The 27,634-nt window shown below is 48.1% G+C and overlaps 1 protein-coding gene and 2 pseudogenes across 2 annotated transcripts in view; 2 read left to right on the top strand and 1 right to left on the bottom strand.

Moving 5' to 3' along the window:
• Positions 1 to 14,211: 14,211 nt before the first annotated feature.
• The window catches only part of LOC149362728 (monocarboxylate transporter 9-like), a 32,873-nt gene continuing 19,450 nt past the window's right edge, over positions 14,212 to 27,634 (bottom strand). The window contains exon 4 of one of the 2 annotated variants that reach the window (XM_089569796.1): positions 14,212 to 14,367. In XM_089569796.1, the coding sequence (XP_089425922.1) occupies positions 14,231 to 14,367 (137 nt within the window). In that variant the 3' untranslated portion in view covers positions 14,212 to 14,230. The remainder of the gene's footprint in view (positions 14,368 to 27,634) is intronic. The other variant, XM_089569797.1, reaches the window with a different exon arrangement.
• LOC149362730 (la-related protein 6-like) lies at positions 17,636 to 18,226 on the top strand (annotated as a pseudogene).
• Positions 22,334 to 22,922, top strand: LOC149362729 (la-related protein 6-like; annotated as a pseudogene).

Below are 27,634 nucleotides of genomic sequence, written 5' to 3'. Positions count from 1 at the left end.
GTTTCGAGCGGCAGAAAGGCAGCACTACTTACCCTGGCCGGCGAGGCCCGGGCGGCGCGGATGGAATCGTCACGCTCGCGATCGAGGCCATAGGTGCCGTCGTCATGGTGACGCGTCGCTTGGAACACGACGCTCTCGCCCGAGCGCCGCCACTCGGCATCGATTCATGTAGGCACTAGCTTTAAATAACAAACTTCAATCGCGAGCAGTTGGTGCGTGTAATTGTTGCTTGCTTTCTCGTCTAGATTAAAGAGATGAGAATAATTTCCCGCTTTTAATTAATCGTAGCAGAGCTGCTAGCAGCATATAGGCGGAAAGTCTATATACGAAGTGCAGACGTAGAGCAGACAAAGAAAAAGAAGTACTAGCCGGCTTATGCATATGCATGTTGTTGCCATTATCTAGAGGAAAACAACAACAACAACAACAACAGCATGCGATGGTCTTCCTGAGGACATCATAATCATCATGTTCTTCCATTGATTGGTTGGTTGGTTTTATGGGGTTTAACGTCCCAAAACGACTAAGGCTATGAGAGACGCCGTAGTGGAGGGTCGACCACCTGGGGTTCTTTAACGTGCACTGACATCGCACAGTACACGGGCCTCTGTAATTTCTTCTCCAAAGAAATTCAACCGCAGCGGCCGGGATCGAACCCACGTCTTTCGGGTCAGCAGCCGAGCACCATAACCACTGAGCCACATGGAGGTGATATTATAATACATGTTTGGCATTAGCAGCAAGCTTCTGTACATAGTACGCGAAATCTATTTGTTATACAGAACATTCTGACGCCCAGAATTACCAAAACCAAAAAGAGAACACATTGATTAATTTGCTATTCATATTTTAATAAAATATCTTCCAGCGCTATTGCTACCATCTGACCTCCAAATCCCTGTTTTGGCAGCGCACTGAAGCTCAAGCTCAAAGAGCGTTTTTGTAGGTAGCTTGGAACCACAAATATGGTCTGATGTGTCAACCAACGTGGCGAGCAAGGCAACGCCGGATGCCCCGTTTCGCCACGGAGCTACACGGAAACGAACACCAGTGAGAGTAATAATTACCGTTAAGCACCAGAAATTGAGCTAAACCGACTCGGAAAGAGTGGAGTTAAAATTTTTAACCTCCTTAGTTAGCCAGAATTACTAAAACGCTTCATATGAGTCAGCCCACAATTCAGTAAACTGCCTTACAAGGGTAGGCTTCCAGGACTTGTTCCTACTGTTTTTCTTCCAAAATCTCCAGCTTTCGCAGTTACGCGAATGCACCCCTCAACATTGCCTCTACTTCCTCTGTGCATACGCTACTTCTGAACATTTTAACCGTACCCTGGGAAGAAGTCTGCAACTCCAAGAAAAGAAAATTGGAGGAGCTACTTAAGCTCCGCCTTGAGGGCATGACGCGATAGCCTGGTGGCTTAACTCTCATATATGCAGACGGTTATTCTCTACTTTCAATTCACAGATCCCTGGAAGTCCTCGTACTCCTCCTAGTGCCGTGGTACATCTGTCAGGGCACGTGCTCCCAGCGGTGGGCCTTCTGCGGTCCAGGTTGCTCCTCCAGAGTGACCAATCATTAATTCACCTGACGCCTGCCACGGTGGGCAGTTTTCACGGGCAGCGGCGGCAGCCAGTAGCGTCCCGGAATAGGGACTGCCACTCAGGTCAACGACCATCCACACCTCCCTTTACCAATTCAATACAGTGCTACAATAAATGTTTTCTCCTCCTCCTCACTACCAGTGGGCAGGTTAGGACGGCGCCGCAAGGTCGCGCGACTCAGGTGGCCCACCTGCCTCCCATGTTGCTCTCTGGGCACCAGCTGCCAAAGGCATGCTCGTGATTTTTCGCTCATAACGCCGACACCGAATTCACTGCACAGCGGGACCTTCAACGTTATCCCATTAAAAGAGCCATGCCCAGCCAGCACTGGAGGCCGATCCACAGAACTACGCCACTCCTGCCACCTCCTCCAACCCACCACAACACCCGCCTCGAAGCAACCTACCAGAGCTCCTTCTTTCTCTGTGCCTTCTCCAACCGCCTGCATATTAATGGTCCGACGCATCTCTATTCGCAGGTGGGCGGCGCCTAGCCTAACAATGCGCGTATTGATCGCACATATTCGCCCTACACAGGCTCTTTCTGTTACTGCACTTCTTTCCCCGAATCCACAGAGAACACCACGCCTCCTGTTCCTTGGAAAGCTGAACAGCATCACCTACACCCGCACTTGATGGCCCACATAATCTGTTTATTGTATTTCATTCATTTGTTTCTTCCAGTGGAAGCAATAGCCGCAGGAAAAAAAGTCTAAACCATTTACAATGTGTCTCGCCTGTTACTCAGTTTAGCAAACATCTCAGGCTTTAGGCGGCTGCAATTTGATGCCTTCTTTGCTAGTGTTCAGCGTTCAGGAACTAAACAAATGGTCTTCGCCATCGAATTTATGATTGCCATGAATGTTATAGGTGTAAGTTGCCGAAAGTTTGTATGCAAATTATCGTATAAAGCGTTCCTGGGAGAAATCATAGAAAATCTTAAAGCCATCTACAGAATAAGCGATTCGATGGTTAAGATATGCATGCAGGAACACCAACAAATTACTGTCGTCAAAATGGACGGCACCAAAGAACAGGGCTGGAGTGACTTGCGGGATTTAAAAAGTGCTTTGGGTTTTTTAACGCTCTCGCGGCCCGAAGCAATCATCACATTTTTCCATAAGAATGAGAAATTATCCCCGAAACCGCTGCCATAACATAACGCCTGCGTTCACATTGTCGCGCATTTTAAGTGATTTTTTGCACTAAAACAATTTCCTTTTAGCAACGGAAAACTGCGTTGCAACGCCATCTACAGGCGGCATCTGGGATTGAGACAGCCAATGCGTGACCTTTATTATCAGCAGGCATGTCGCTTGGCTGGTTTCAATGTTTCATGCTTTAGCCCGCCAAAGTGCTGCAGTTTTCCGTAGCTCCGGCTCCCGCCGCTTGGAGTATACCCCTTTTGTCCCCAACAGTATGTTGATACTGCCCATTCCAACTGGAACCAAGTACTCCCTTTCGTCACGTCCGCATCTAAGACAGCTACGAATACAACGATGGAGTTTTCTCCTTTCTTTCGTTTATATGGCCGGGAGCCTACATCCATCATGGACACCATTCTTCCCTTTCGCCCTCAACATTCCTGTGCTCAGACGGACAACAGGACAGCAGCACGATTGCGCCAGTGATCAAAAGCAGGAGGCCCTCGAGAAGCATTGCCTCGGCTTGTGAGTGCTTCCCGCGTACGCTTCAAGTTATGATATTATCGTACGCATTTCATGCCTGCAACGCAAACATAGACGTGTTTTTTTTTGTTGTTGTTGTTGTTTTCACGTTTGGTCGCCGCTGTCTCAATTCAACCCTTTCCCTTTACTTTCCTCCTGGAGCACAGCTTCAAGGCAAGCGGCACATGTCAATCAGGCGCAAGGTTTACTTTCCGCTTGATTTGCGCTGTTCAGTAAAATGCCTCCTCTTTCCTCGCTGTTTCGAATCCATTGAGTTCTGCTTATATGTCGTCGCTAATTTTCGTTTATTCCTCCTCTTCCTTTCTTTGCTGCAGGATGACCAAGCATATTTTCAAATTAACCACCTCTCCTTGATCTTTACATTTCCTCTCTCCTGCCTCCAGGCCCCCAATAACTAAGTGCCCCATCTGCCTCTCACAACAGTTTTCAACTACATGTCCCTAGTGAAAACGAGAAAATCGTACACTATCTAGGTTCTTTTCTTTTCATTCAAGGCGAGTTTAAATTGAAGCACAACTTCCCTTAGCTATATGTCGGTGTTTGGACGGGGCAGCCTACAAGTCTAGTGCTGAAAAAAATGGATTCAATAATAATCTCGCCACTCGATTGAAATTCGGGTCGTGAAGAACGAAAAGGACTCCGTGATTACCGTTTAGAAGTGAGTGGCGGTATAGCACATCGTCACGGATCCGCAGATTAAAACCTGCTACATGTCACTGTTTGTTAATGAAAGCCATCTGTTGTGGCGGCATCTGTACATCACTTTATGAATCTATTCTACATTACTGGAACTCCATTTTCATTGAAATAAGCTTCTCTTTTGATCTCAAGGCGACAATATGTCGTTGCAGGTCAACTTCAATAAAGTTCTCAGCGTCCCTTTATGGGCACGCCGCAAATTAAACTCAGTAAATAATCACTGATTCGCATAATACATGGCGTAAGCAATATTTTATTTTCTGGGTGCGTTCCATTTCACGTTTCAACAGGTCTAGCTGTAGCGAGAGTTTTCGACAACTTTTTCCGGCCATGTAGCGACACGAACGAGGAAGCGGAAACTAGCAGATTGCCTGGCCTGAAGCATCTGCTCAGCCACGACGTACAGTCTTTGTCAAAAGTAACCAGGCTGCACGGTTTACTTCTCAGTAGTATAGTAAAGCTATTATGCAAGCCCTCGAGCTCTAAATCTCTCTATGGTAAGGGGAACCCCTGTCCTTACTTTCAAAGAAGTTCTTGGTCTTTAGGGAAGACGCGAGGGGTCTTTTATTCGAATGAGAAGCAAACCATGCAGCCTGGTTACTTTTGACAAAGACTGTACATTAGTCATTCCTGGCTCAGAACCTTCACGATGCATTGTTGCTTGCCCGGAAACTGTGAACTTTCCTGTGTGGATAATGATGTAATGGTATATGGCATGTGGCATTTAAAATCCCAAAGCCGCACATGCGCTGCGAGGAAGGCTGTAGTGGAAGGCTCCGTATCTATTTAGACAACCTGGTGTTCTTGACCATGAACTCACATTGCACACCACAAAAGAAGTTCTGTATTTCGCCTCCATCGACATACGGACGGCGCGCCCTGGATCGAATCCTCAACCTTGGTATCAGCAGGCGAGCGCTGAAGCTACTGTACCACCGTGGCAGGGCGACGAGAGGTAGATTGTCAAGGCATATCAAATCTCGTATTGAAGAGGAAACCCTCAATAAAATTTACGGAGGGCACTTAAGACTGCTTATGTGATTTGAATGCGAAAGCACCGTGTCATCGTGAGCTCTGTTGCGAGGTTCATTAAAGATTAATTCCTTTCTAATGACACACCTACTCATTAGCATGCACTCGTAAGGAAACGCATGCACTATAGGTTCACCTTTATTAGAAAAAGGGCATTTTTTTGCCACCTGTCAACTGCCGCCTCTATTATGTTCCTGAAACAATTGGTCATTGCTACACCAATTGTAAGGACTCAATTCTTTTCTAGGATGTCTTGCAACGGAGATTGAAAAAGCGAATTTTTTTTACTTCTCATAGCATTGGATACTCCATCGAAGTGCAATAAGTTGATGAACTTTTTCAAATGTTTTTTTTTCTGAATGAAAAACACAGCTAATTGAAAACTAAAGTGGTGGACCAGCACTGTGAATCAGTTTTTCAACAAAATCTCATTTCTGCCAAATTATTGTTGGACTAAGGGAAGTGTATGGACAGCCCAACTTCAAACCGGAGTGGCACCCTCACTTGGTGATGTGAAGCCTTACCTCCCTTGTAGTTCTCTGTTGCTCCTTCTGTTTGAGATGTTTTTCCTGGCGTTTCCTAAAACCTTTATACATCGTTCATGCAAATAGAATGTGTTTGCAGTGCAATAAATAATATTATGTTTTAAACAATGCGGTTTCGTGGCCTATTGGTTGCGTGCTCGCCTCGTAATCTCAACGTCCTTGGTTACACTGCCCACGTCATCGGAAGAAATTAAATTTTTCGTCACTATCTTATGGCCTACTTCTGGTGCCATGCGAGACATGTGATTCACCGAGTAATTTCGTGTTATGGGCGGCGACAGACGCCAATCGGGGGCTTTTGTGCAAATGGGACATACAATACTTTCGCATTAATAAGGAGTTACTTCACTGTATTAAAAACAGGCAGCATCACGAAGGCGCCGCGCAGAAGAGGAAGCGTCGTCAAAGAGGACGGACACTTTGGCTTTCATGGAAGGAAACCTTCACAGAATCATGTGTGATGTGATTGCTGACGCGACCACTTCAAAATGTTGAGTGTGGAGACTCAAAAAGAAGATGAAATGCACTCGTACTCTTGCAACTGCACCGAAAATTAGAAGGCAGAGGCTTTCAACGTCGGCTTGAGCTAATAAACGGGATCTGGAGGCTGTTTTGGACCTTTGAAGCAAACTTTTACCAAAATTCCACCTCAATGTTGGTAACTTCCATTACTGAACCGATCTGTAAGTACCGAGTCGGAACACCACTACCAGTTGTCATTTGCCGTCTGGCGCGGAATGGGATCTTTGATGTAAGAATACCTGAACACGTATTTTCTATTAACCATACACTCCCAGCGCTTAGGTGCTTGAATGACATCTGGCGACGTTGAGTCAAACGTTTTCGTTGCAATACCCTTCTTGCGCTCCTACAGACCGCCGGCTTTCGCATAATGGGATCCTGGCTCTTAGCAGCAGACCAGTGTAGCTTGTTTTGATGGAGCCCTGAAGGACCAATGGGTCAAGCGGCATAGAAAGCAGCAGGATAAACTGCAAGGCCACCTGATTTTAGTCCCTTGAACTTTTGTAGGGTGGCGTGATGGACCAAGTACACCACATAACCACGTTCCCGTCAAAAGCCAGCGCGGAATTGTGGCTCTAGGCAGCGATATACCTGTTAGCGGCAACAGAAAGGCTGCAGCGAACGTACAGAAAAGGTGCCATGGCTGGATTGTCACAAGTGTAGACTTGTTCGAGCACAGCATTAAGGCTAAGATCACTGTGAATTAAAAATTACGTCGAACTCTTCCCTGTCAAAGACACCTGTGAAGGGCTCTTTCAAGACGCGAACAAGGCCGTTGACCACGAACAAATTGCTGCCCACAACAGCATCGAGAAGCGATTAAACATCGTTCCAGCGTTTCAGTGAGTATTACTGCTGCGCGTTACTGTCACGCGAAGGCAATAACGCTGGCTGTGTTCGAAACGGTCACCTGCCAGCGCAATGTTGCACTGCTTAACCAAGGGGCCACTGCGCCTGTAGCGGTGTGAGGTTTCCTTGCGATCGATGAATGTGATGTGCGATTGTGCGTAGTTGCGTATTCAGAATTAGAACACATTGCGCAGTGAAATATTGTAAGCTCGAAAATTGGAAAGGAATCCGAACTGAAGTAGATTGGCCAGTGAAAGAAGAATATTATCGCAATTCTTCAGTACCGATCCAATTGATCGGCCCTGCTTTTTTCTAAAGGGATACTGAAGCAAGATTTTAAAATTGAACAAAAACCTGAAAATATATTCTCGGAATGTGATTACACCGAAATCTAGTCGTCACTTCGCATATTTTTTGGCGCATGGTTTTATTTTCGATGTTTTATGAGCGCGCGCCAAGCCCTCCCGGTCGGCGCGAGGTGAAGAGCGTGACGTCATGACACCCTCGTCCGACAGGCAACAGGTCGCGTCCCTCGAAGTGTGATGCCGCACTGCAGTTTGGGTAGAGGCTCCCAATCTCCGACGCTGCAACGCAAAGCTGGCAAAACCCGCCGGTAGCGATGGCAATCGTGCTCCTGCGGGGCGACCGGGCGACCGGAACGGTGGGCGACCGGTTGTTATGACGTCTAGTCACAGCTTCCACAGGCCGCCGCCAGGTGCAACGATACGACAATAAATCGCGAAAAAAAAACGTGCTATCCACCTTTTTCGCTAAAATGCGTATCGCATTTATCAATTTTAGCAGTCAAGCTCTGTTTACCTGTAAAAGAGCAGCTCCAAAAGTTTTATTTGGTATCCCTAGAACGTCGCTGCAGCAAACTCCGTACAAAAAACTTTTTTCAATGTTAAAAAGCGCCGCCACCACTGTCGTACCCGGCCGTAGCCAGAATCCTGGTTTCCTTCACTTTACGTAACAATATTTCTCCGGTGGGCCCACAGGCTATCAAGGTGTTCTTGCCTAGACAATGGTCACACTTGAGATCCCGCTATGTGCGCACGATCATGCGATCTAGGTGGAGCAGCGTCATTCGAGCAGAGTGCTTCTTTGAAGTAGGAGCTCTCAACAGCCTAACATTGGTGACCTGGCTAACGAGCCGCTTCTTCATTTCGGCGGACAGAAGTAAAAAGTTTGGAGCTCTCTTTTTTGCAGTATTTAGAGTGGAATAGCGATGCTGGAGGGGTCAAGGCAAAACGTTCACTGAAGTTTGTCGATGCACCTTCTAAAGCGGCTATACTGCCTCTCGTAAAGCACGACTAGAGTCGACGAGAATATATATCAGGGATGCCCGCCATATACATTCTGCTGCTGCCCTAGATTTAGCAGCAACTCTCGAACACATGTTTCCTCACCTTGACTCTCTGCGCCCAACTGTGTCGGCCCCAGCTCTCCACCTGCCCCACTTCCGCCTAAGGTCGGCGCGCATTTGCCACCACAGAAAACTGCTGCAGTATAATGGCTGCTTCTTCATTTGCTTCCATTTCGGCTCTTGAGGCATGCTGGCTTAATAACTGTGAGAAAATGTAGGAACGAAGCCGCCATTATATATCCTTTTTTTTTGTTTTTAGCCAGTACGAGACTGTGATGTGACTGTCATAGTTTGGCTTTTCAAACCAAAACTGAAACTGCAAGAGTGATAATTTTCAGCAATAAAATGTTTATGGGTAGTAGGTGAATAACCCGCAGTGACTCATGTATGCTAGTGCCATGCATAATCATGTATACCCATGTGTACTTCGTAGACCCATGCATACTAGTGTCGTTCGCACCACTGCAAATTAAAAATATGAACCGGATGTTTGATGTATGCACTACTTTAAGCTCTATGTCGGTTAAGTGTTATCGCCCACATGGCTAGTGGAAGCAAACACGAACAGAGGATGAGCTAGCGGTGGCACAGTAGGCGTTTTATAGTTCACGTGACCTCGGTTCGTGTTTTTTTTTTTTTGCATTCTGTGGTTCTTAAAAAACCCGTCTTGCCTCTTGTGAGGTGTACTGTGTTGGCTATCTTATCAAACAAGGCGGAACCTAAAATAGCGGCGGGCTTTTTGGCACAAAAGAAAAGGCTACCAAGCAAAGGAACGCAAAAACAGAGGACTTGTGCTGAATATGAACTGAGTTTTTTTTTCGCATTTGCAGGCGTCTTCATAATGATATTTAGGCCCGTGTACTGCACGATGTGAGCGCACGTTAAAAAACTCCAGATGGTCGAAATTTCCGGAGTCCTTCACTACAGCGTCTCTCATAGCCTGAGTCGCTTTAGGAAGTTAAACCCCATAAACCAAACCGTAGTGCCGGATGGCCATGTGGGATTTAATGCAAGGTGCAAAGCAAGCACCCGCTCTATGTAATGTAATATAACCACAACTGCGGCACCACAACTTATTGCGGGGGAGTTGTACAGCAGAGAAAATTACGTCTTGCGGTCGAGAAACGTAACAAAAGGACATGCATTGCAAGTGTTAGAAATAATTTGCATTTTGCATTTTTATTTGGATAGAAAAGCGTGTGTACATCACAGGTAATAATTGCTTGATCACCTTCCCATGAGGTTGAGAGTTTGAAGGAATCTCGTCTGGCCGCCAGGGTACATGAAGAAACAAGAGACACCGACCAGCAAAAAGATTGTTGTTGACGTCCCGGCTTCCAGCACGTTAGCCGTGTACACAATAGATTGTGAACACGGCTTCTGTGCTGGAAGCCGAAACTTCAACAACAATCTTTTCGCTGGTCGGCGTCGCCTTTGTTTCCAAATTAGCTTCCCATCAGAAAAAGCCTCCCGAAGAGGTGCCGTTGCGCCCCTTGCTCGAACATCTGGTCTTTCAAACGCAGATAGCCAAACCTTGAACGCTGACATGATCGTGTAGTGTGGTATGTCGTGCTTAGCGTGTCAAAACTGCGCATGGCTATGAAAGATGCAGTAGTGTAACATTCAGAATGAATTAAGACGACTTGAGGTTCTTTAAGGTGCATTGTATGAACTGGGTCCAGCGCGCCCGTGATTGGATCCCGCGTGCTTGGGCCTGGCAGCGAAATTCCATCTAATACGAAGAGTAGTTTCGGGAACAAGAAGCAGCAGGATGTTCTGAGCCAACTGCGTCGGTCTAGAGCTCGCTCTAGAAAAACATAGATGATTTTTTATTTTTTCTTTGCTCACAAAACACAAAGCATACTTTCATGGATGTGCATGAAAAGTCGTGGTCGCCATTTTTCTACTCATAACTGAGTTCACACAGCTCAGACGCAATGCAGTGCACTATAAATAACTATAGCTATGCACGCTCTGTCGCAAAGTAAAGTATGGGTAACAATGGTTTAACGCCTGTGCGGCTCAGTGGACACCAAGGTTTAGCGCAAGCGCCTAAGAGTATATCATAATCATCATCAGCAGCCTGACTATGCCCGCTGCAGGACAAAGGCCTCTCCCATAGCTCGCAAATTAGGCCTGTCCTGCATGTGCCAGGCGCGACCACCTTTTCCCCCCCACGCTTATCAGTCTCATCCGCCCTCTCTTACGCTTGCCTTCTCTTGGAATCCAGTACGTAACCCTTAGCGACCAGCGGTTTTCTTGCCTTCGCATTACATGCCCTGCCCAAGCCCATTTCTTTCTCTTGATTTCGACTAGGATGTCATTGACCCGCGTTTGTTTCCTGACCCACTTTGCTCCTTTCCTGTATGTTAACGTTAAGCCTATCATATTTGTCCTCATAGCTCACTGCGCTGTCCTCAATTTAAGCTGAACCCTTTCCGTTAGCCTCAACGTTTCTGCCCCGTATCCTTGACAAATAGTTCCATGCCATGCGCTGTACTCCAAACAAGTTTAATTACGGCCGTGCCGAATGAACGCAATCCAAACTGCTGCGCCTCACAGCTGTGAGCCACAGTTGTGACGCTGATCGCAGCTGGCCTTGCAGCGAGACTTTGCCGCTGTATCAGCAAGTGCAGATATAGGCTCAGATATTTTGTGTTTTACTTTTCGCTTCCTGACAACGAGCGTTGAATAAACGGAGTGCCTGAACTGTTGCCAGGGCACGGTGCTGTTCCTCTTCCTTGATTCCCTTTCGGTGGGCCACATAGAATAATCAAAAAAGGTAGATGGTGTCTCACGGAATGGGAGCCTTCGTTGTTAATGATGATGATGATGATGTCCTCAGGCTTAATGGCACATACGCCCGGCGGGGGATTGGCCAGAGTGTATAGTCGGAGCTTTCAGCTTCATTTTCACTCACACTGTGCTGTATAGCCTCTTAAGGAATTCTTTTCAAAGTGTGCTATCGATGTTGTTATCGATGTTCATCACACCGAAACCTACCGGTCATGTGTCCTCCTCTAAGGGTCGCGCACGGCGGTCGCACATAAACAGAAGCTTTTTCAAAGCAACACTAAGCCGTTCTAATAACGTCGTCTATCATAATATACATCTCTATAACTGCACACTTCGGTTCACGCTGTGGAGGTCCAGCTATATCTCTTCTTACCAAACATAATGCTGTTTTGTCTAAGTTGGCGCTTTCATTAAAGGTGAAATACTTTTAGCTCGCATTGTCGGCCAACTTGAGCGAACATCGTCCCGAAAACACAGCGAATCCAAAAATTAAACTCAAATTTTCGAATCGTAACCTACCGACGTAGACTCCATTGATTGTAATACATTTCATTCGCCGGAAAGAGTTTGGTAAGAGGTCGCGTTAAGTGGTCGAGAGTACGCAGCCCTCGACGACTTTGTCAGCCCACTCCACCGCCAAAACTTGCGTTCTGGGGTTAGAGCTAGCCAGCACGGTCTCCGTCTCGGCGCCCGGAGTGAGGTTCGAACAAGCGCCGAAACAAATAGAGCAGTTAGAAGGCTAGTGGACTTAGTTAGTTGGTCCATAGTTGATGGTGGTTGCAGCAGAATTGGTAGAACGAGGTCAAAGAAAGGAGCGAACAAACAGACGAGGACGAAGCTGCACTGTCAGGCCAATGCCCCCATGTGGTTATATGTCATGTTTTAAGAGGAAGAAGAAGAAGAAGAAGCTCCATTTTTAGTGCTAGATCACTTTCCGCTATGCACCCTGGCCAATGCCCCGCCGTGGGTGTGTGCCATTAAGCCTGAGGACATCATCATCATCATCACTAATCAGGCGGTTCAGAGCCCAACAAAACTGTCTAGTGTGCGACTGTGCAGCAGGCTCGCATAGCGCGAGCGTTCCGTCCCGCGGCACTGTCCGCTCATCGTCCTCTTCTACGTAGCCCAAATCCATGCTTTCGCACTGATTCGAGTGTAGTGAACATCCACTGTATTTTTTTATTGAAAATTCCGCTCTTTTTATTTCTTCAACAATATCTCTTCCTTTTATCTTGCTAGGGTTTTTCGCTTTTTTGGTTCTCGTGTTGCGCGAAACCTGAGAAAGATAAAAGAAAGACATTTTGGCGGCGAATTGAAAAGCCTGGGATTTTCAATAAAAAATTCAATTTACAGTCCGTTTGTTCGTTCCCTTATTTGGCCTCGTTTCAAAAATTCTGCTGCAACCACCGCGAAGTCAAATAGAGCAACTTCGATTTCCGACTCCTCCAGGCGGTCTGCTATCACTGCAGCCTGTTGCGCTGTGTTGTAATTAGTATAGAGCACCCGCTAGCAACCAGACTGCCGCCGTCATCACGTTCCGTCCGTTCGTTCTGGCTTTCCAAATACGGCCGTGCAATGCAGCCTGATTTGTCATGAGATAGACACTCTCCTGCGTCCCCAACGCATGCTTAATGCAACCGCATACGTTGGTGAAAAGGTGGATAAGGCGTCCGAACACGTCGCTAAGGCCGAACTTGAGCAGTCGAGAGCAACGACGAATCGACCAACGGAAGCAGAAGGGGCGCTAAACACGCTGCCCGGCACGAACAAGTCAGCGGCTGACGCTGTGACCCGTAAAGCACCAAACATGGCGGTGGACGCTGATCTGCCGAGCACGGTGTCCATCTGGAAGTGAAACGGCTGATAACGGCGGATCCTCAGACCGCGAATGTTATCAGTGACCGTGGGGGCAGCTAAAACTGAAGAACGGTGGGCAACGGGCCTGGCCTTATGGACCTGACGGTTGCCGCACCCGAGTGCGGCTACCGTCGTCATCTATGAGCGGTCCTATATGATGTGCCATGCTTTTACTGTAATTCATATTACACCCACTGAGAGTGGGTGCTTACACCCACTCTGAATGACGGCATAGACTGAAAATATCTGATCGAAATTGTTTGCTCAGTTTCGGGCTCGACGAGATTCATCGCCTTATCCCGACTCGTTCATTCCTCCTACTATCATTGAACAGAAGTTTGCCACCGGATGTCGCTACTTACACAGACATAGAAAAAATTCGAAGAACTCATTCGCTGTGGTGGAAATGTGTTGTGATTATTTTAATTTTCTGTTTTCTTTCCTTTGTTTTCGGACTTGTGCTCTAATTATTGTTTTTGTCATTTCTCTCGTTCTTCTTAAAATGTAACACGTTAACAAAAATTGTATCGTACATGCGCAGACGGTAATGATGCCATCAAATTGGATTGATGCGTAGGAAATGTGCTAGCATGCTTCTTTTACTCGCCAGTTTCATTTCTCATTGCCTTTCAGTCCCAAGCTTAATCCAGTTTTAATTCTATTCCAATTCCGACTACTCAACTTCGCAACAATACAAAATGTGTCACATCCATAGATTGCAGCGAGTCCTCATACCCCTACCGGCCTCATACCCCTACATACCCCTACCGGCAGCGGTTGAGCGATGCGCCACTGCACTGGCAGGTGGCTGTTACAAACGCAGCCGCCGGTGTGGATCGTGAGACCAAGGTTACTCTTCCCGAGCAATGTGATAAGGAATACCTCCCGCAAGTCTTTTTTTCCCACCGACAGTTCATCGGAAGCCAGTATGTTTTGCATGTATGGTGCTGTTTTTAGTCACTGCTTTCTAGACATTTCAATTTTTTTAATCATTTTTTGTCTGGCGTCTCCCTTCTCTCACCTACCACCGGAAAAGGGAAGGGAGAGAAGGGGGGTGTTTACAGGTGGCAGGTGGGCAAAGGCAAATTACCCTAAGCGCCGCCGAGCAGGTGGAGGCTTCACACAAATACAAACGCCAACGCTGCCAGCCAGTTTTCGTCTCCATGGCCTTTTTAACATTATCGCATTAAAAGATCACAAAACAAAGTACGGAGTTAGAAAGCGATACTTTATTACGGGATCTGTAGTTTGAAAATAAGTCAGGTGGTGTGCATCAGCTTATGTGCCTCTTATCGCTCCGTCTGGCATCGATGCACGCCATCACCAAAAGCACGAACGCCGCCATGAGGTCTATAGCTCCGCACAGGCGGTACAGGTTGTCGTATGATCCTCCGGTGTCACGGAAGATACCTGCGCCAAAACAATAAGCAACATAATTCAGTGTTTACTAGAAGCAGGACTGAAGTCAACATCCCGCAAATTCCCCTTACCGTCCTTTCAATGCACATGACGGAACTTTGGTGCACTTCCGTTGTGGCATAAGAATAGCCCTGAGTGCAGAGCTGAGAACAATGCTTCGTTAAGTAGAGCGAGCTTCGGCACCGATTCTATCAATAGGCCTTCAACAGGCAAGCCACAGCGTCTCGGCCCGGCAATGATATGCATTTAAATGTGGTCCAGATAAATTAAGAAGGCAACTGCAGCGGCCTTGGAACAATGCGCCGCCCATTTTCAACACGAGGCGTGGCCATTCTTCAGCTATTCATAGCCGTTGTCAAAGAACATTGAGAGAAAGCCGTCTGAAGCAATGTTTGCACACCTCGTGGGCTGGTTGGTTCTTTAACCTAATACGGGTGCCCTTGCTGGTGTCATCAATTATGCTGTTGACATAAAATGGGACGCATGTATGTACACGCGGCACTTTATAGGTGGTGTTAATGATCGCAGTGCACAAACACGTCTTATTGAAGACTAGGCATTAGCCCACCACGGCTTCCCTAATGTCGACATCTTTGGATGGATGACAACTCGAGTCATCCGCCCTGAACAGTTTTTGTAATCAAAGCTGTCTGCCTGCTCTCTATGACATTGCCGCTTTGCGAAGATACGCAGCATTGAAAGAGTTTTATGGAAATGGTAGGGGAAATTTACAAGAAGAAAATAGTAATGAGAGTGTCACCAGCACAGCTGTGTCGTATCCTGCGCCTGTCTCTTTGATAACAACACCGGATGTGCGCACTGACCACGACTTACACTCACGCAGGAATGAAACGCGAACACGCATATGCTCGACTTTTTTACTTTGCACCAGTACATTCCTTTACAACCAGTCTGTGAATATACAGGGTGTCCAGGATAACTTTAGCCAAGGGTTAAAAACAAGATATTTCAGGTAGGCCAGGGAAACCACTTACATACAGCTATCAGCCGGCTTGCACATCTAGGAAATTTTTTCGTTTTGCAATTAATTAATTAGCAATTCAAATAATTTTGTAAATGCGTAAATATTGACTTAAGACGGCGGATGTGAATATAAAAGTTGGAGAGCACCTTCAGAAATCCCCATTCTATTTATTTGCAATAAAGTAAGCTTCACATGTATCGTTTTTCCGAGCTCCAAAGAAAGCCCGCGAAATACAAAAAAAAAATCCCGTGACTAGCGCATTCGCGCGCCGCGATTGTGTTGCTTTCAATCCTGGCTTCAGTGAACGAAACCAGCTGCTGGTATGGCGCGATGACCCCACTGCTCCGGCCGGCCGATATATCGAACGTGATCGCGACGCCCACGCGAGCCAGTCTCACCCGAGCTAGTCTGCAAGCGTGACGGTGCAAGTCGCGCCACAACCACCGTTGGCATATTGGGGTGCATGAGCAGTTAAGTCGTCACGCCATACCAGCCGCTGATTTCGTTCAGTCAAGCAAGGATTGAGAGCAGCACAATCGTGGCGCGAGAATGAGCTAGTCACGAGATTTTTTCATATTTCGCGGGCTTTCTTTGGAGCTCGGAAAAACGATACACCTGAGGCTTTCTTTTATCGCAAATAAATAGAATGGGAGTTTCTGAAGGTGCTCTTCAACTTTGCTGTTCGCATTTGCTGTCTAAAGTCAACCTTTATGCGTTTAGAAAAATTATCTGAATTGCAAGTTAATTAATTGCAAAACAAAAATTCCTACGATGTGCAAGCCGGTTGGTATGTGTATTTAAGTGGTTTCCCTGGCCTACCTCAAATGTTTTATCTTTTAACTCTTGGCTAGAGTAGGCCTGGACACCCTGTATTATACTCGTCGAAATGGCATGCGCCCCAAGGAGGCCCTGGCTAGAAGACGCATTGGGTACCTCCATACCACTTCATTTAATAGAGTGGGGATACCAATTGTACGATTGAAAGACGCCATTCTGAATTAAGGATTGCGCCGACCCCTACAATGGGCAGAAATGTGCTAAAGATTGGTTTATGGTTTGGTATATGTAGTTTATCGTCCCAAAGAAACTCAGGCTATCAGGGACGCCGTAGTGGAGGACTGCGGATTATTTCGACCACCCGGGATTCTTTAGTGTGCTCTCACATCGCACAGTACACGGGCCTCTAGCATTTCGCCTCAGTCGAAAACCGACCGCCGAAGCCGAGATCCAACCCGCGTCTTTCGGGTCAGCGGCCGAGCACCATAACCACTGAGGAATTCGGGGCGGCTTGAAAGGTGCTAAGTTTATTCTGAAATAAAATCAGGACAACTATAGACCCCAGTCACCCAAATGATCAGGTAAGCTTTAGTAAAGTACACTCGACAACAGACCATATTCACGCTATCAGTCAGGTGATAAAGAAATGCGCACAATATAGCCTACCCCTATATATGGCGCTCATTGATTACGAGAAAGCATTTGGCTAAGTGGGAAGCTCAGCAGTCATGCACGCATTGCGGAAAAAAGGGTGTAGAAGAATCTTATGCGACAATACTGGAAGATAGCTATAACGACTGCACAGCCACCAATTAAACAGAATGTAAAGATAATTATGCAATCCCCTTGAGTACGCTCCCATCGGCAAGCACTAAGAGATGAACACTGTAGTAAGGTGAACAGTCAGGATACAGTTGGTTCTTTTTTCTCATCGAAATGTTCGTGTGTTTCGAGGGTCGCCGGCTGAGCGAGGTACAAGGCGCGCTGCGACTGCGAAAACGGATTCTTCCGCGAACGCACAGCACAGTTTCTGCACATGGAACCTACGCTGTCTGGGTGGCGCTGCAATTTCGTCGCTACTAAAGGGGACCACATTTTGAATTTTGAGAAACGTGCGCCCTATTGAGGGATCTTCGTTTCTTTTTTTTTTTGCTTTTGCTCCATACATGGTCTCATCCCGCAGACGCACGTTATGTGCTGCATCAATAGACAGCGGACGCTCGTACCCCCGGATACAATATGCCCGTGGAGTGGCGTCGATGAAGCGCTGCAGTCGACATGGAAAACTCCAGAGCAGGTTGCCTGAACAGCAGAACGCGTACGTCGTGAGAGGACGATGAGGCGGCCCTTGCGCGGAGGGCACGCGCCGCCGCGCCGCCGACTTGCGGAGGAGGACGAAGCACGGGGCGCACGTTCCTCGGCGTTCATTTGCACCAGCGTGGCTGCGGGAGAGGCGACGAATTCGGCAACCGACCACCAAGGAAAGCGGCCGACTGCATGACGTCCTGGGCAAACACCCAATGGCCCGAGAAGTCCTCCGGCCTCGCATCATTCAACGGCTCGTCAGAAGAGGAAGGCGGTCTCATAAATGCCATCGCGACCCAGCTCGAGTTTTACTTCTCGGACCAGAGCATCCTTCGACGCGTTCCTGCTCAAGCACTTGCGGCGCAACCGCGAGGGCTTCGTGAGCATCGAGCTGGTGGCATCGTACCGCAAGGTGACGAGCCTGACCAAGGACTGGCAAGTGGTCCGCGGTGCGCTGCGCTCGTCCACTCAGCTCGAGGTGAGCGCGGACGGTATACCAAGGTGCGTCGCCGCCACCCAGTGCCAGAGAAGGACGAGTCTGCGACCTCCCGCAGCGTGGTCGCCTACCCGCTGGCGGACCGAGCGAGCGCCGAGGGCGTCGTTGAGATGTTCGACCCGGAGGTCGGCGCCTGCTCGGCGGCCATCGTGGAGTTCGAGAGCCAAGAGGCGGCCCTCAAGGCGGAGCGCGAGGCCGAACTGCCGCTGCGCGTGCTGCCCATCAGCGGTGGCGGACTACGCCACGTCACACAGCCTCGGCCGGCCGCCGCACGCGTGGGCACGTGACCGACGGGGAGCTGCAGTCAAATTCCTGCTTGGTGCGCAGCCGTACAGCAGGAAGAAGAAATATTAAACGTCATTCTCTCTTGGAGCGCCCTATGTGTTGTCAGTGTCCGTTTATTCATCCCACCGTGGATTTGGTCCGTGCATGACCTCGCGCCTTGGCCTCGATATTTTCGGCGCACCTGAAGAACCTGTGGCACAGCGACGCAATGTCGCGGACGCGTGCAGACAGTTGCAGCAGCGCTCCAGTGAGGGAAACCTGCCGGCACCTATACTGAACCTTCAGGTGCGGTGACCTTCATGCGACCCACGGCACCGTGCTACAGGTCAGGCTAGCACTGCCTCAAGAGCCGCCTGACGCGGTTGAGTTAGTAACAGCAGAACAAAGTGGCGCATTTAGCGTTTATCGTCGTCTTCCTCTTTCTGCGCCAATTCTCGCTCACTGAGAAGATTCTTTCCCGGCGGCGTGGCGTTGGAAGCGCTAGCGTAAGAGCGTACAGGCTGCTACGTATACTCCGACTCTCGAGCGATGGCAATACGACTTCACTGGCCGGCGGGCCAAGCGCGAACACTACTGCGCGCGTCGTCGTTTTCTGTCTCAGTGCTCCAGAACGCTGATTGACCGTCTTCTTCTTCTTCTTCTTCTTCTTCTTCACCATATGAAAATGGCACATACCCACGCGGGGGGATTGGCCAAGGACGGTGGTGATTGCCAAGGAAAAAAAAAACGGGAAAAAAAAGCTAAGTGAAATAGTATAATGTTTGAAATTAGAAAATAGGTATGAATTGTGAAAAATCTTTAATAAATAAACAAATTAGGTACTTGCCACTGATTCTTCTTTTGGGTCTTCTTCCTCCTGCATGAGTGCTATATCCACCCTTGCATTACTATGCTGCCTATATACGGGGTGCCCAGGCTAACTATTTCCAAGGGTTAAAAAATAAGACATTTGAGGTAGGCCAGAGAAACCACTTACGTACAGCTACCAGCCGACTTGCGCATCTAGGCAATTTTTTGTATTGCTATTAATTAGGTAGTAATTGAGATCAATTTTTCTAAATGCGTAAATATTGATTTTAGACGGCGGACGTGAATAGAAAAGTTAGAGGGCACCTTCAGAAACCCCCAATCTATTTATTTACAATAAGGAAAGCCTCACGTGTATCGTTCTTCCGAGCTCCAAAGTAAGCGCGCGAAATACAAAAAAAATCACGTGACTAGAGCATTCGCGCGCCACGACTGTGCTGCTCTCAGTCCTAGCTTGAGTGAACGACATCAGCTGCTGGCAAGGCGCGACGACCCCACTGCTCCGGCAGGCCGATATGGCGACGGTGGTCGCGACGCCCACGCGAGCCAGTCTGCAAGCGTGACAGCACAAGTTGCGCCGCAACCACTGTCGACATATCGGCCTGCCGGAGCAGTGGGGTCGTCGCGCCTTGACAGCAGCTGATGTCGTTCACTCAAGCCAGGAAGGATTGAGAGCAGCACAATCGTGGCGCGCGACTGATTGATTGATTGATTGATTGATTGATTGATTGATTGATTGATTGATTTATTGATTGATTGATTGATTGATTGACTGACTGATTGAGTGAGTGAGTGAGTGAGTGAGTGAGTGAGTGAGTGAGTGAGTGAGTGAGTGAGTGAGTGAGTGAGTGAGTGAGTGAGTGAGTGAGTGAGTGAGTGAGTGAGTGAGTGAGTGAGTGAGTGAGTGAGTGAGTGAGTGAGTGATTGTAAAACATTATATTCGCCGGAAAGAGATTGTTAAGAGTTCGCGTTAAGTGGTCGAGAGTACATAGGCCTCGACGACTTTGTCAGCCCACTCCACCGCCAAAACTTGCGTTCTGGGGTCAGAGCTAGCCAGCACGATCTCCCACCGCTCGATAGAAGGACCTGTCACCCAGATCACCCTAGATCACCTAGGAGCTAGATCACCCGGAGGTGGCTCTATTTTGCAGTTCCACAGAATGTGATCGTAGGTGGCACGTTGGCCGCAGTGTTTACGGTTCGGGTTGTAAATATCTGGATAAATGTGCGCGAAGAGTGATAGGGTGCGTATCGATCTCATCTGTAGACGACGCCACGTAACCTCTTGTTCTTTAGTAAGCCTTTTGTCTGGAGGAGGGAAACTTCTCCTGTATAGTTTAAAATGATTGGTGAGATCATGATATGTGATCATGGAGTCCTTCGTGAAATTCAGGGAGCCAGACTCATCCACTGCCCGGTCGACGAAACCTCGGGCTTTATTGTGGGCTGCCTCATTCCCCGGATTCCCCGAATGGGCCGGGACCTATATCAGTTCGGAATAATTTGGTGAGAATTTAGTTGCGTTAAGGATTTAAAGACAGGTGTTTGTAATTCGGCCTTTTGCGATGGCGCGCGAATGCGCTAGTCACGCGATTTTTTTGTATTTCGCGCCCTTTCTTTGGAGCTCGGTAAAACGATACACGTGAGGCTTTCTTTATCGCAAATAAACTGAATTGGGGTTTCTGAATGTGTTCTCCAACTTTGCTATTCATATTTGCTGTCTAAAGTCAACATTTACGCGTTTAGAACAATTATCTTAATTTCTAAATAATTAATTGCAAAACAAAAATTATTATGATGTGCAAGCTGGTTGGTAGGTGTACGTAAGTGGTTTCCTTTCCTACCTCAAATGTTTTATCTTTTAACCCTTGGCTAAGGTAGGCCGAGTCACTCTGTATTATACTCGTTCAAATGGCATGCGCCCCAAGGAGGCGCTGGCCCGAAGACGCCTTGGGTGCCTCGATACTGCTTCCTTTAATAGAGCGGAGATACCAAATGTAAGGCTGGAAGACGCCATTTTGAATCAAGGACTGCGCCGACGCCTAAAATGGGCAGATATGTGTTAAAGTTTGTATTATCGTTTGGTCTATGGGGTTTAACTTCTCAAATCGAATCAGTCTATGAGGGACGCCGTAGTGGAGGACTCCGGGTTATTTCAATCACCTGGGGTTCTCTAACGTGCACTGACATCGCACAGTACACGGGTCTCTAGCATTTCGTCTTAGTCGAAATGCGAAATGCCAAAGAAGGGATCTAACCCACGTCTTTCGGGTCAGCAGCACAGTACCATAACCACTGAGGAATTCGCGGCGGCTTGAAAGGTGCTAAAGCTTATTCTGAAATAAAATCAGGACAACTATAGACCTCAATCACCAAATGATCAGGTAAGCTTTAGTAAAGGACACTCGAAAATAGACCATAATTCGCGCTACAAGTCAGGTAATAGAGAAATGCGCAGAATATAACCTACCCCTATATATGGCGCTCATTGATTACGAGAAAGCATATGGCTAAGTGGAAAGCTCAGCAGTCATGCACGCGTTGTGGAAAAAGGGTGTAGAAGAGTCTTATGCGAAAATACTGGAAGATATCTATAACGAGTGCACAGCCACAAATTAAACAGAATGTAAAGATAATTATGCAATCTCCTTGAGTACGCTCCCATCGGCAAGCACTAAGAGATGAACTCTGTAGTAAGGTGAACAGTCAGCATACAGTTGGTTCTTTTTTCTCATCGAAATGTTCGTGTGTTTCGAGGGTCGCCGGCTGAACGAGGTACAAGGCGCGCTGCGACTGCGAAAACTGATTTTTCCGCGAACGCACAGCACAGTTTCGCCGCATTTCACCGGCGCTGCCTGGGTGGCGCTGCAATTTCGTCGCTACTAAAGGGGACCACATTTTGAATCTTGAGAAACGCGCGCCCTATCGAGTGGTTTTCGATTTTTTTTTTTTTTTTGCTTTTGCTCCATACATGGACTCATCCCGTAGACGCACGTTGCGTGCTGCATCACCAGACAGCGGACGCTCGTACCCCCGGACACAACATGCCCGTGCAGTGGTATAGAGAAAGCACTGCAGTCGACATAGAAAACTCCGGCGCAGGTCGCCTGAACAGCAGAGCCCGTACAGCTTGAGAGGAGGATGAGGCGGGCCTTGCGCGGAGGGCACGTGCCGCCACGCCGCCGCCTTGCGGAGGAGGACGAATCACGGGGCGCACGTTCCTCGGCGTTCATTTGCACTAGCGTGGCTACGGGAGAGGCGACGAATTCGGCAACCGACCACCAAGGAAAGCGGCCGACTGCATGACGTCCTGGGCAAACACCCAATGGCCCGAGAAGGACTCCGGGCTAGCATCATTCAACAGCTCGTCAGGAGAGGAAGGCGAGCTCATACATGCCATCGTGACCCAGTTCGAGTTCTACTTCTCGGACCAGAGCATCCTTCGACGCGTTCCTGCTCAAGCACTTGCGGCGCAACCGCGAGGGCTTCGTGAGCATCGAGCTGGTGGCATCGTACCGCAAGGTGAGGAGCCTGACCAAGGACTGGAAAGTGGTCCGCGGCGCGCTGCGCTCGTCCACTCAGCTCGAGGTGAGCGCGGACGGTATCAAGGTGCGTCGCCGCCACCCAGTGCCAGAGAACGACGACACTGCGCCCTCCCTCACCGTGGTCGCCTACCCGCTGGCGGACCGAGTGAGCGCCGAGGGCGTCGTTCAGATGTTCGACCCGGAGTTCGGCGCCTGCTCGGCGGCCATCGTGGAGTTCGAGAGCCAGGAGGCGGCCCTCAAGGCTGAGCGCGAGGCCGAACTGCCGCTGCGCGTGCTGCCCATCAGCGGTGGCGGACTACGCCGCGTCACACAGCCTCGACCGGCCGCCGCACGCATGGACACGTGACTGACGGGGAGCTGCAGTCAAATTCCTGCTTGGTGCGCAGCCGTAAAGCAGGAAAAAGAAATATTAAACGTCATTCTCTCTTGAAGCGCTCTATGTGTTGTCAGTGTCCGTTTATTCATACCACCGTGGATTTGATCCCTGCATGACCACGCGTCTTGGCCTCGATATTTTAGATGCACCTGAAGAACCAGTTGCACAGCGACACAATGTCGCGGACGCGTGCAGGCAGTTGCAGCAACGCTCCAGTGAGGGAAACCGGCCGGCACCTATATTGTACCTTCAGGTGCGGTGACCTTCACGCGGCACCGTGCTACAGGTCTGGTAAGCACTGCTTCAAGAGCCGCCTGACACGGTTGCGTTAATAACACTGCAGTGCAGAACGAAGTGGCGCATTTAGCGTTTATCGTCATCGGCTTCCTCTTTCTGCGCCAATTCTCGCTCACTGAGAGGGTACTTTCTCGGCGGCGTGGTATTATAAGCGCTCGCGCTCTCCGACGCACGAGCGATGGCAATACGACTTCACTGGCCGTAGGGCCGAGCGCGAGCACTACTGCGCCCCTCGTCGTTTCCTGTCTCGGTGGTCCAGAGCGGTGGTTGACCGTCTCCACTGATTATTCTTTTGCGTCTTCTTCCACCTGCATGACTGCTATATCCAGTCTAGCATTTTTATGCTGCCTATATACAGGGTGTCCAGGCTAACTTTAGCCAAGGGTTAAAAAATCAAACATTTGAGGTACGCCAGGGAAACCATTTACATTCACCTACCAACCGGCTTGCGGATCATAGGCAATTTTTTTGTACTGCAATTAATTATGAATTATGATAATTTTCTAAATGCGTAAATATCGACTTTAGACGGCAGATGTGGATAGCAAAGTTGGAGAGCACCTTCAGAAACCCCCCTTCCATCTATTTGCGACAAAGAAAGCCTCATGTCTATCGTTTTTCTCAGCTCCAAATAAAGACCGCGAAATACAAAAAAAAACGGCGTGACTAGCGCATTCGCGCGCCACGATTGTGCTGCTCCGAATCCTGGCTTGAGGAAACGAAATCAGCAGCTGGTATGGCGCGACGACCCCACTGCTCTGGCAGGGCCGATATGTCGACGGTGGTCGCGACGCGCACGCGAGCCAGTCTGCAAGCATGACGGTGCAAGCCGCGTCGCGACCACCGTCGACATATCGGCCCTGCCGGCGCAGTGGGGTCGTCGCGCCATACCAGCTGCTGATTTCGTTTCCTCAAGCCAGTATTGAGAGCAGCACAATCGTGGCGCGCGAATGCGCTAGTCACGTGGTTTTTTTTTTTTATTTCGCGGTCTTAATTTGGAGCTGAGAAAAACGATACACGTGAGGCTTTCTTTGTCGCAAATAAATGGAATGGGGGTTTCTGAAGGTTGTCTCCAACTTTGCTATTCACATTTGCTGTCTAAAGTCAATATTTACGCGTTTAGAAAATTATCTTAATTGCTAATTAATTAATTGCAAAACAAAAAATTGCCTCTGATGCGCAAGCCGGCTGGTACGTGTAGGTACGTGGTTTTCCGGCCTACCTCAAATATTTTATCTTTCAACCCTTGGCTAGAGTTAGCCTGGACACCCTGTATTTAGTGCAGTAGACACTGCACTCAAAAACAAGAACCAGGCTAGTTGTGGACCGCACGTGACACTACAGAGGTAAACCTTTTTTTTTTCGTTTACAGGCCCTGTTCAAGTTTTTTTGGCCAACTGTACCTTATAGGCGCCTGAAACACAGAAAAAGTACACGCGGTGCCCGCCGTTTACGTATGCATCTTGTTCACAGCAGCAAAAATGGGTGCTATGAGAAAAGTGTACTCCATGCGACTTTCTTCTTGGAAATAAATGAGCAGTTGCCGCAAATTCTCATAAGGTTACGAAGGGCCTAGACATTAAGCGTAACGAGGCTATGACGTAAGAAATATTTTTAATTTTATTACTGCAACGTCTATCTTAGTAGCTAACAAGCACGTTCTGTGGGTATACATGTAACAACCATTAAGTGCGTACTAATACACTTGGATATGCGTTGTGTTGTGTTTTGCGACGCATAAGCATCTAACTCAGGCACCAAACTCAAGGTATATAGAAAAATCGTTTCGTGCAGAATTTTATAAAAACGAAAAAATACAATGGTAATGTATAGGGCCTACAAAGTTAGTTCGTGCTACCTCGTGATGACATGTGAAAGAAATTTTGGTTTGGTTTGGTTTATTGGGGTTTAACGTCCGAAAGCAACTCAGGCTATGAGAGACGCCGTAGTGATGGGCTCCGGAAATTTCGACCACCTGGGGGTTTTTACGTGCACTGACATCGCACAGTACACGGGCCTCTAGAATTTCTCCTCCATAAAAATTCAGCCACCGCGGCCGGGATCGAACCCGCGTCTTTCGGGTCAGCAGCCGAGCGCCGTAACCACTGAGCCACCGCGGAGGGGGAAAGAAAATTTTAGAAATGGATAATAGTGCAACATTTAAAGTAGGTCGAGTAACCTCCGCGACCATCCTTGGCTGGGCAAGGAACGGCAGCGACCGACGGCCGCCGTTTGACATCAGGAAGACGCACTAGGCGCAGCGCTTTGGAAGCAACGTTCTCAAACGCTACATGCACGACACAAGGACCTGAATGATACCCGCAATTTTTTTTGTTATTCGACGAGTGTGCCACGAAGCATCAGTTTAAAAAAATCGGAAGGTCCTTGTCATGCTCGACAAACGCGCGTTGCACCACGTGCTACCTTTCCCTACTGCGGTTACCACGCTGTTCTGCCACCGAAAGCTACCAGCAAGACCAACCAATTTACATCGGGATGATGCACGTGCTCAAGGTGTCCTGTGGGTAGCGCGGGACCAGCGCGTACTGGTACCAAGTGACCGACCAATTTCCGTGACGTCCCAATTCGAGTTGCTTCACCAAAGTTAAGTGCAGGGTCCAGTTTTTATGCGAAGCATACTACTTTAGCTACCACTTCAGCCCTTCACCGTGGTTATGCGCCTCCAAATCACGTGATACATGACGTCACACCACGTGACACGATGACGTCACGACAGTAGAGAAACTGGGGCCCACCTCGCGCCGTCGCTGTGGTTGTGCGCCTCCAAATCACGTGATACATGACGTCACACCACGTGACACGATGACGTCACGACAGTGGAGAAACAGGGGCCCACCTCGCGCCGTCGCTGTGGTTGTGCGCCTCCAAATCACGTGATACATGACGTCACACCACGTGACACGATGACGTCACGACAGTGGAGAAACGGGGGCCCACTTCGCGCCGTCGCTGTGGTTGTGCGCCTCCAAATTACGCGACACGATGATGCTTCGCATTCTCCAGGCTTAACCAAGTTAAGCCTCAGCCATTTTTTAAAGTATGATGGTGCCGCAGACCCATATCCAACGGATCCATAATCTAAGAGCGTACTACCGCGCAGTACACGTACTATCAGCGTCAACTGAAACGCGAACAAGCCAATTGAAACACGAACAGCACAACTCGGAGATATTCTAGGGAGGCAAAAAACATGAGCAGTTGATTTTCCCATCAAAGCCGAAAAGACCGCTCTTCTGAAATTTTAATAGCCCACGCCTGTATTTCATCTCCAGCTTCTAATATGCTTGATTTTTTGTGCTCGCGTTTCAGGTCTTTTGTTCGCATTTCATTTGACGCTGATAGTACATCCTGTTTGACCCATAATGTTTTCGCGAGAGTACTTTGAGTGTATTCAGGGATCGGGAAGCTTTCTCTTTGTAGGTGTTTATGTGTAGCAGGAATGTTAGTTTTTTGCCAGATCTTGCGCCGAAAAATTTGTTCTTGTTTTATTAGAAGTATAATGTTATTTAAGTGCATGGTGGGATCACTCAGTGAGCCTCTTTTAATCAGGGTGTGTTGCTGAGCTAGTTAGATTTTATTTTTTTTCCCAAGCATCATGGAATCACAGCGCTTGCTGACGAGGGCACAGAGAGGACACACACACACAAGTTAGAAATGAAAAGGAACTCTATTTGCGGGTAAAACTTAAATTCATTTTTGTCTGCTTAAATCGCAAGTTTATTCAATTTGAGTTGTATCTGTGTATCACGTATTGAAGAGCTGGAGGATGTGCATGCAGTTTGAAGGTCATTAACACATGGAGAATACATAATGTACTTTGAAATTATTTTAGCTGCGTACTTCATTTTTGCGACAAAAAGTGTATTACTTAAAATACATCCCTGCGGTACCCTATTTTTCTCAACGAAGTTCCTTGAAAGAGTAGAACCCAGGCCTGCATGAAATGAACGGTTGAAGTTCAGCATCCTACCGCGGATACATATGTCTGCTAGGTCGTGTAGGATCCCGAATCTCCATGTAGTGTCACGGGCTTTTGTCACATTAAAAAGGACCACACAGCAGTGTTGTCTGCGCATAAATACTTCTCTGACTGTACTTTTAAGGCGGAAAAGGTGGTAAGTTGTAGAACAGGGCTTTCTATTCCGTACTGGAGGAAGTCAATAAGTTCTCGAGATCAACCGAGTTTTCACAACGCCTTCAAAAGATTTAGCGAGATAACTCGTAAGGGCTATGGGCCTGTAACTTCTAGGGGAGGTTGGCAGTTTTCCAGGTTTCAAGAGTGATACAATAACGGCCTTTTTAAAGACCTCTGGTAAATTTCCTGGCATCTACATTTTGTTAAAGAATTTAAAAGTGCCTCGACA

This window comes from Amblyomma mixtum, chromosome 2 (assembly GCF_055824585.1).
Source record: "Amblyomma mixtum isolate Tamu chromosome 2, ASM5582458v1, whole genome shotgun sequence".
Classification (NCBI taxonomy): Eukaryota; Metazoa; Arthropoda; class Arachnida; order Ixodida; family Ixodidae; genus Amblyomma; species Amblyomma mixtum.
The sequence above is the reverse complement of the archived record's forward strand: the minus strand, read 5'-3'. Positions and strand labels throughout refer to the sequence as shown.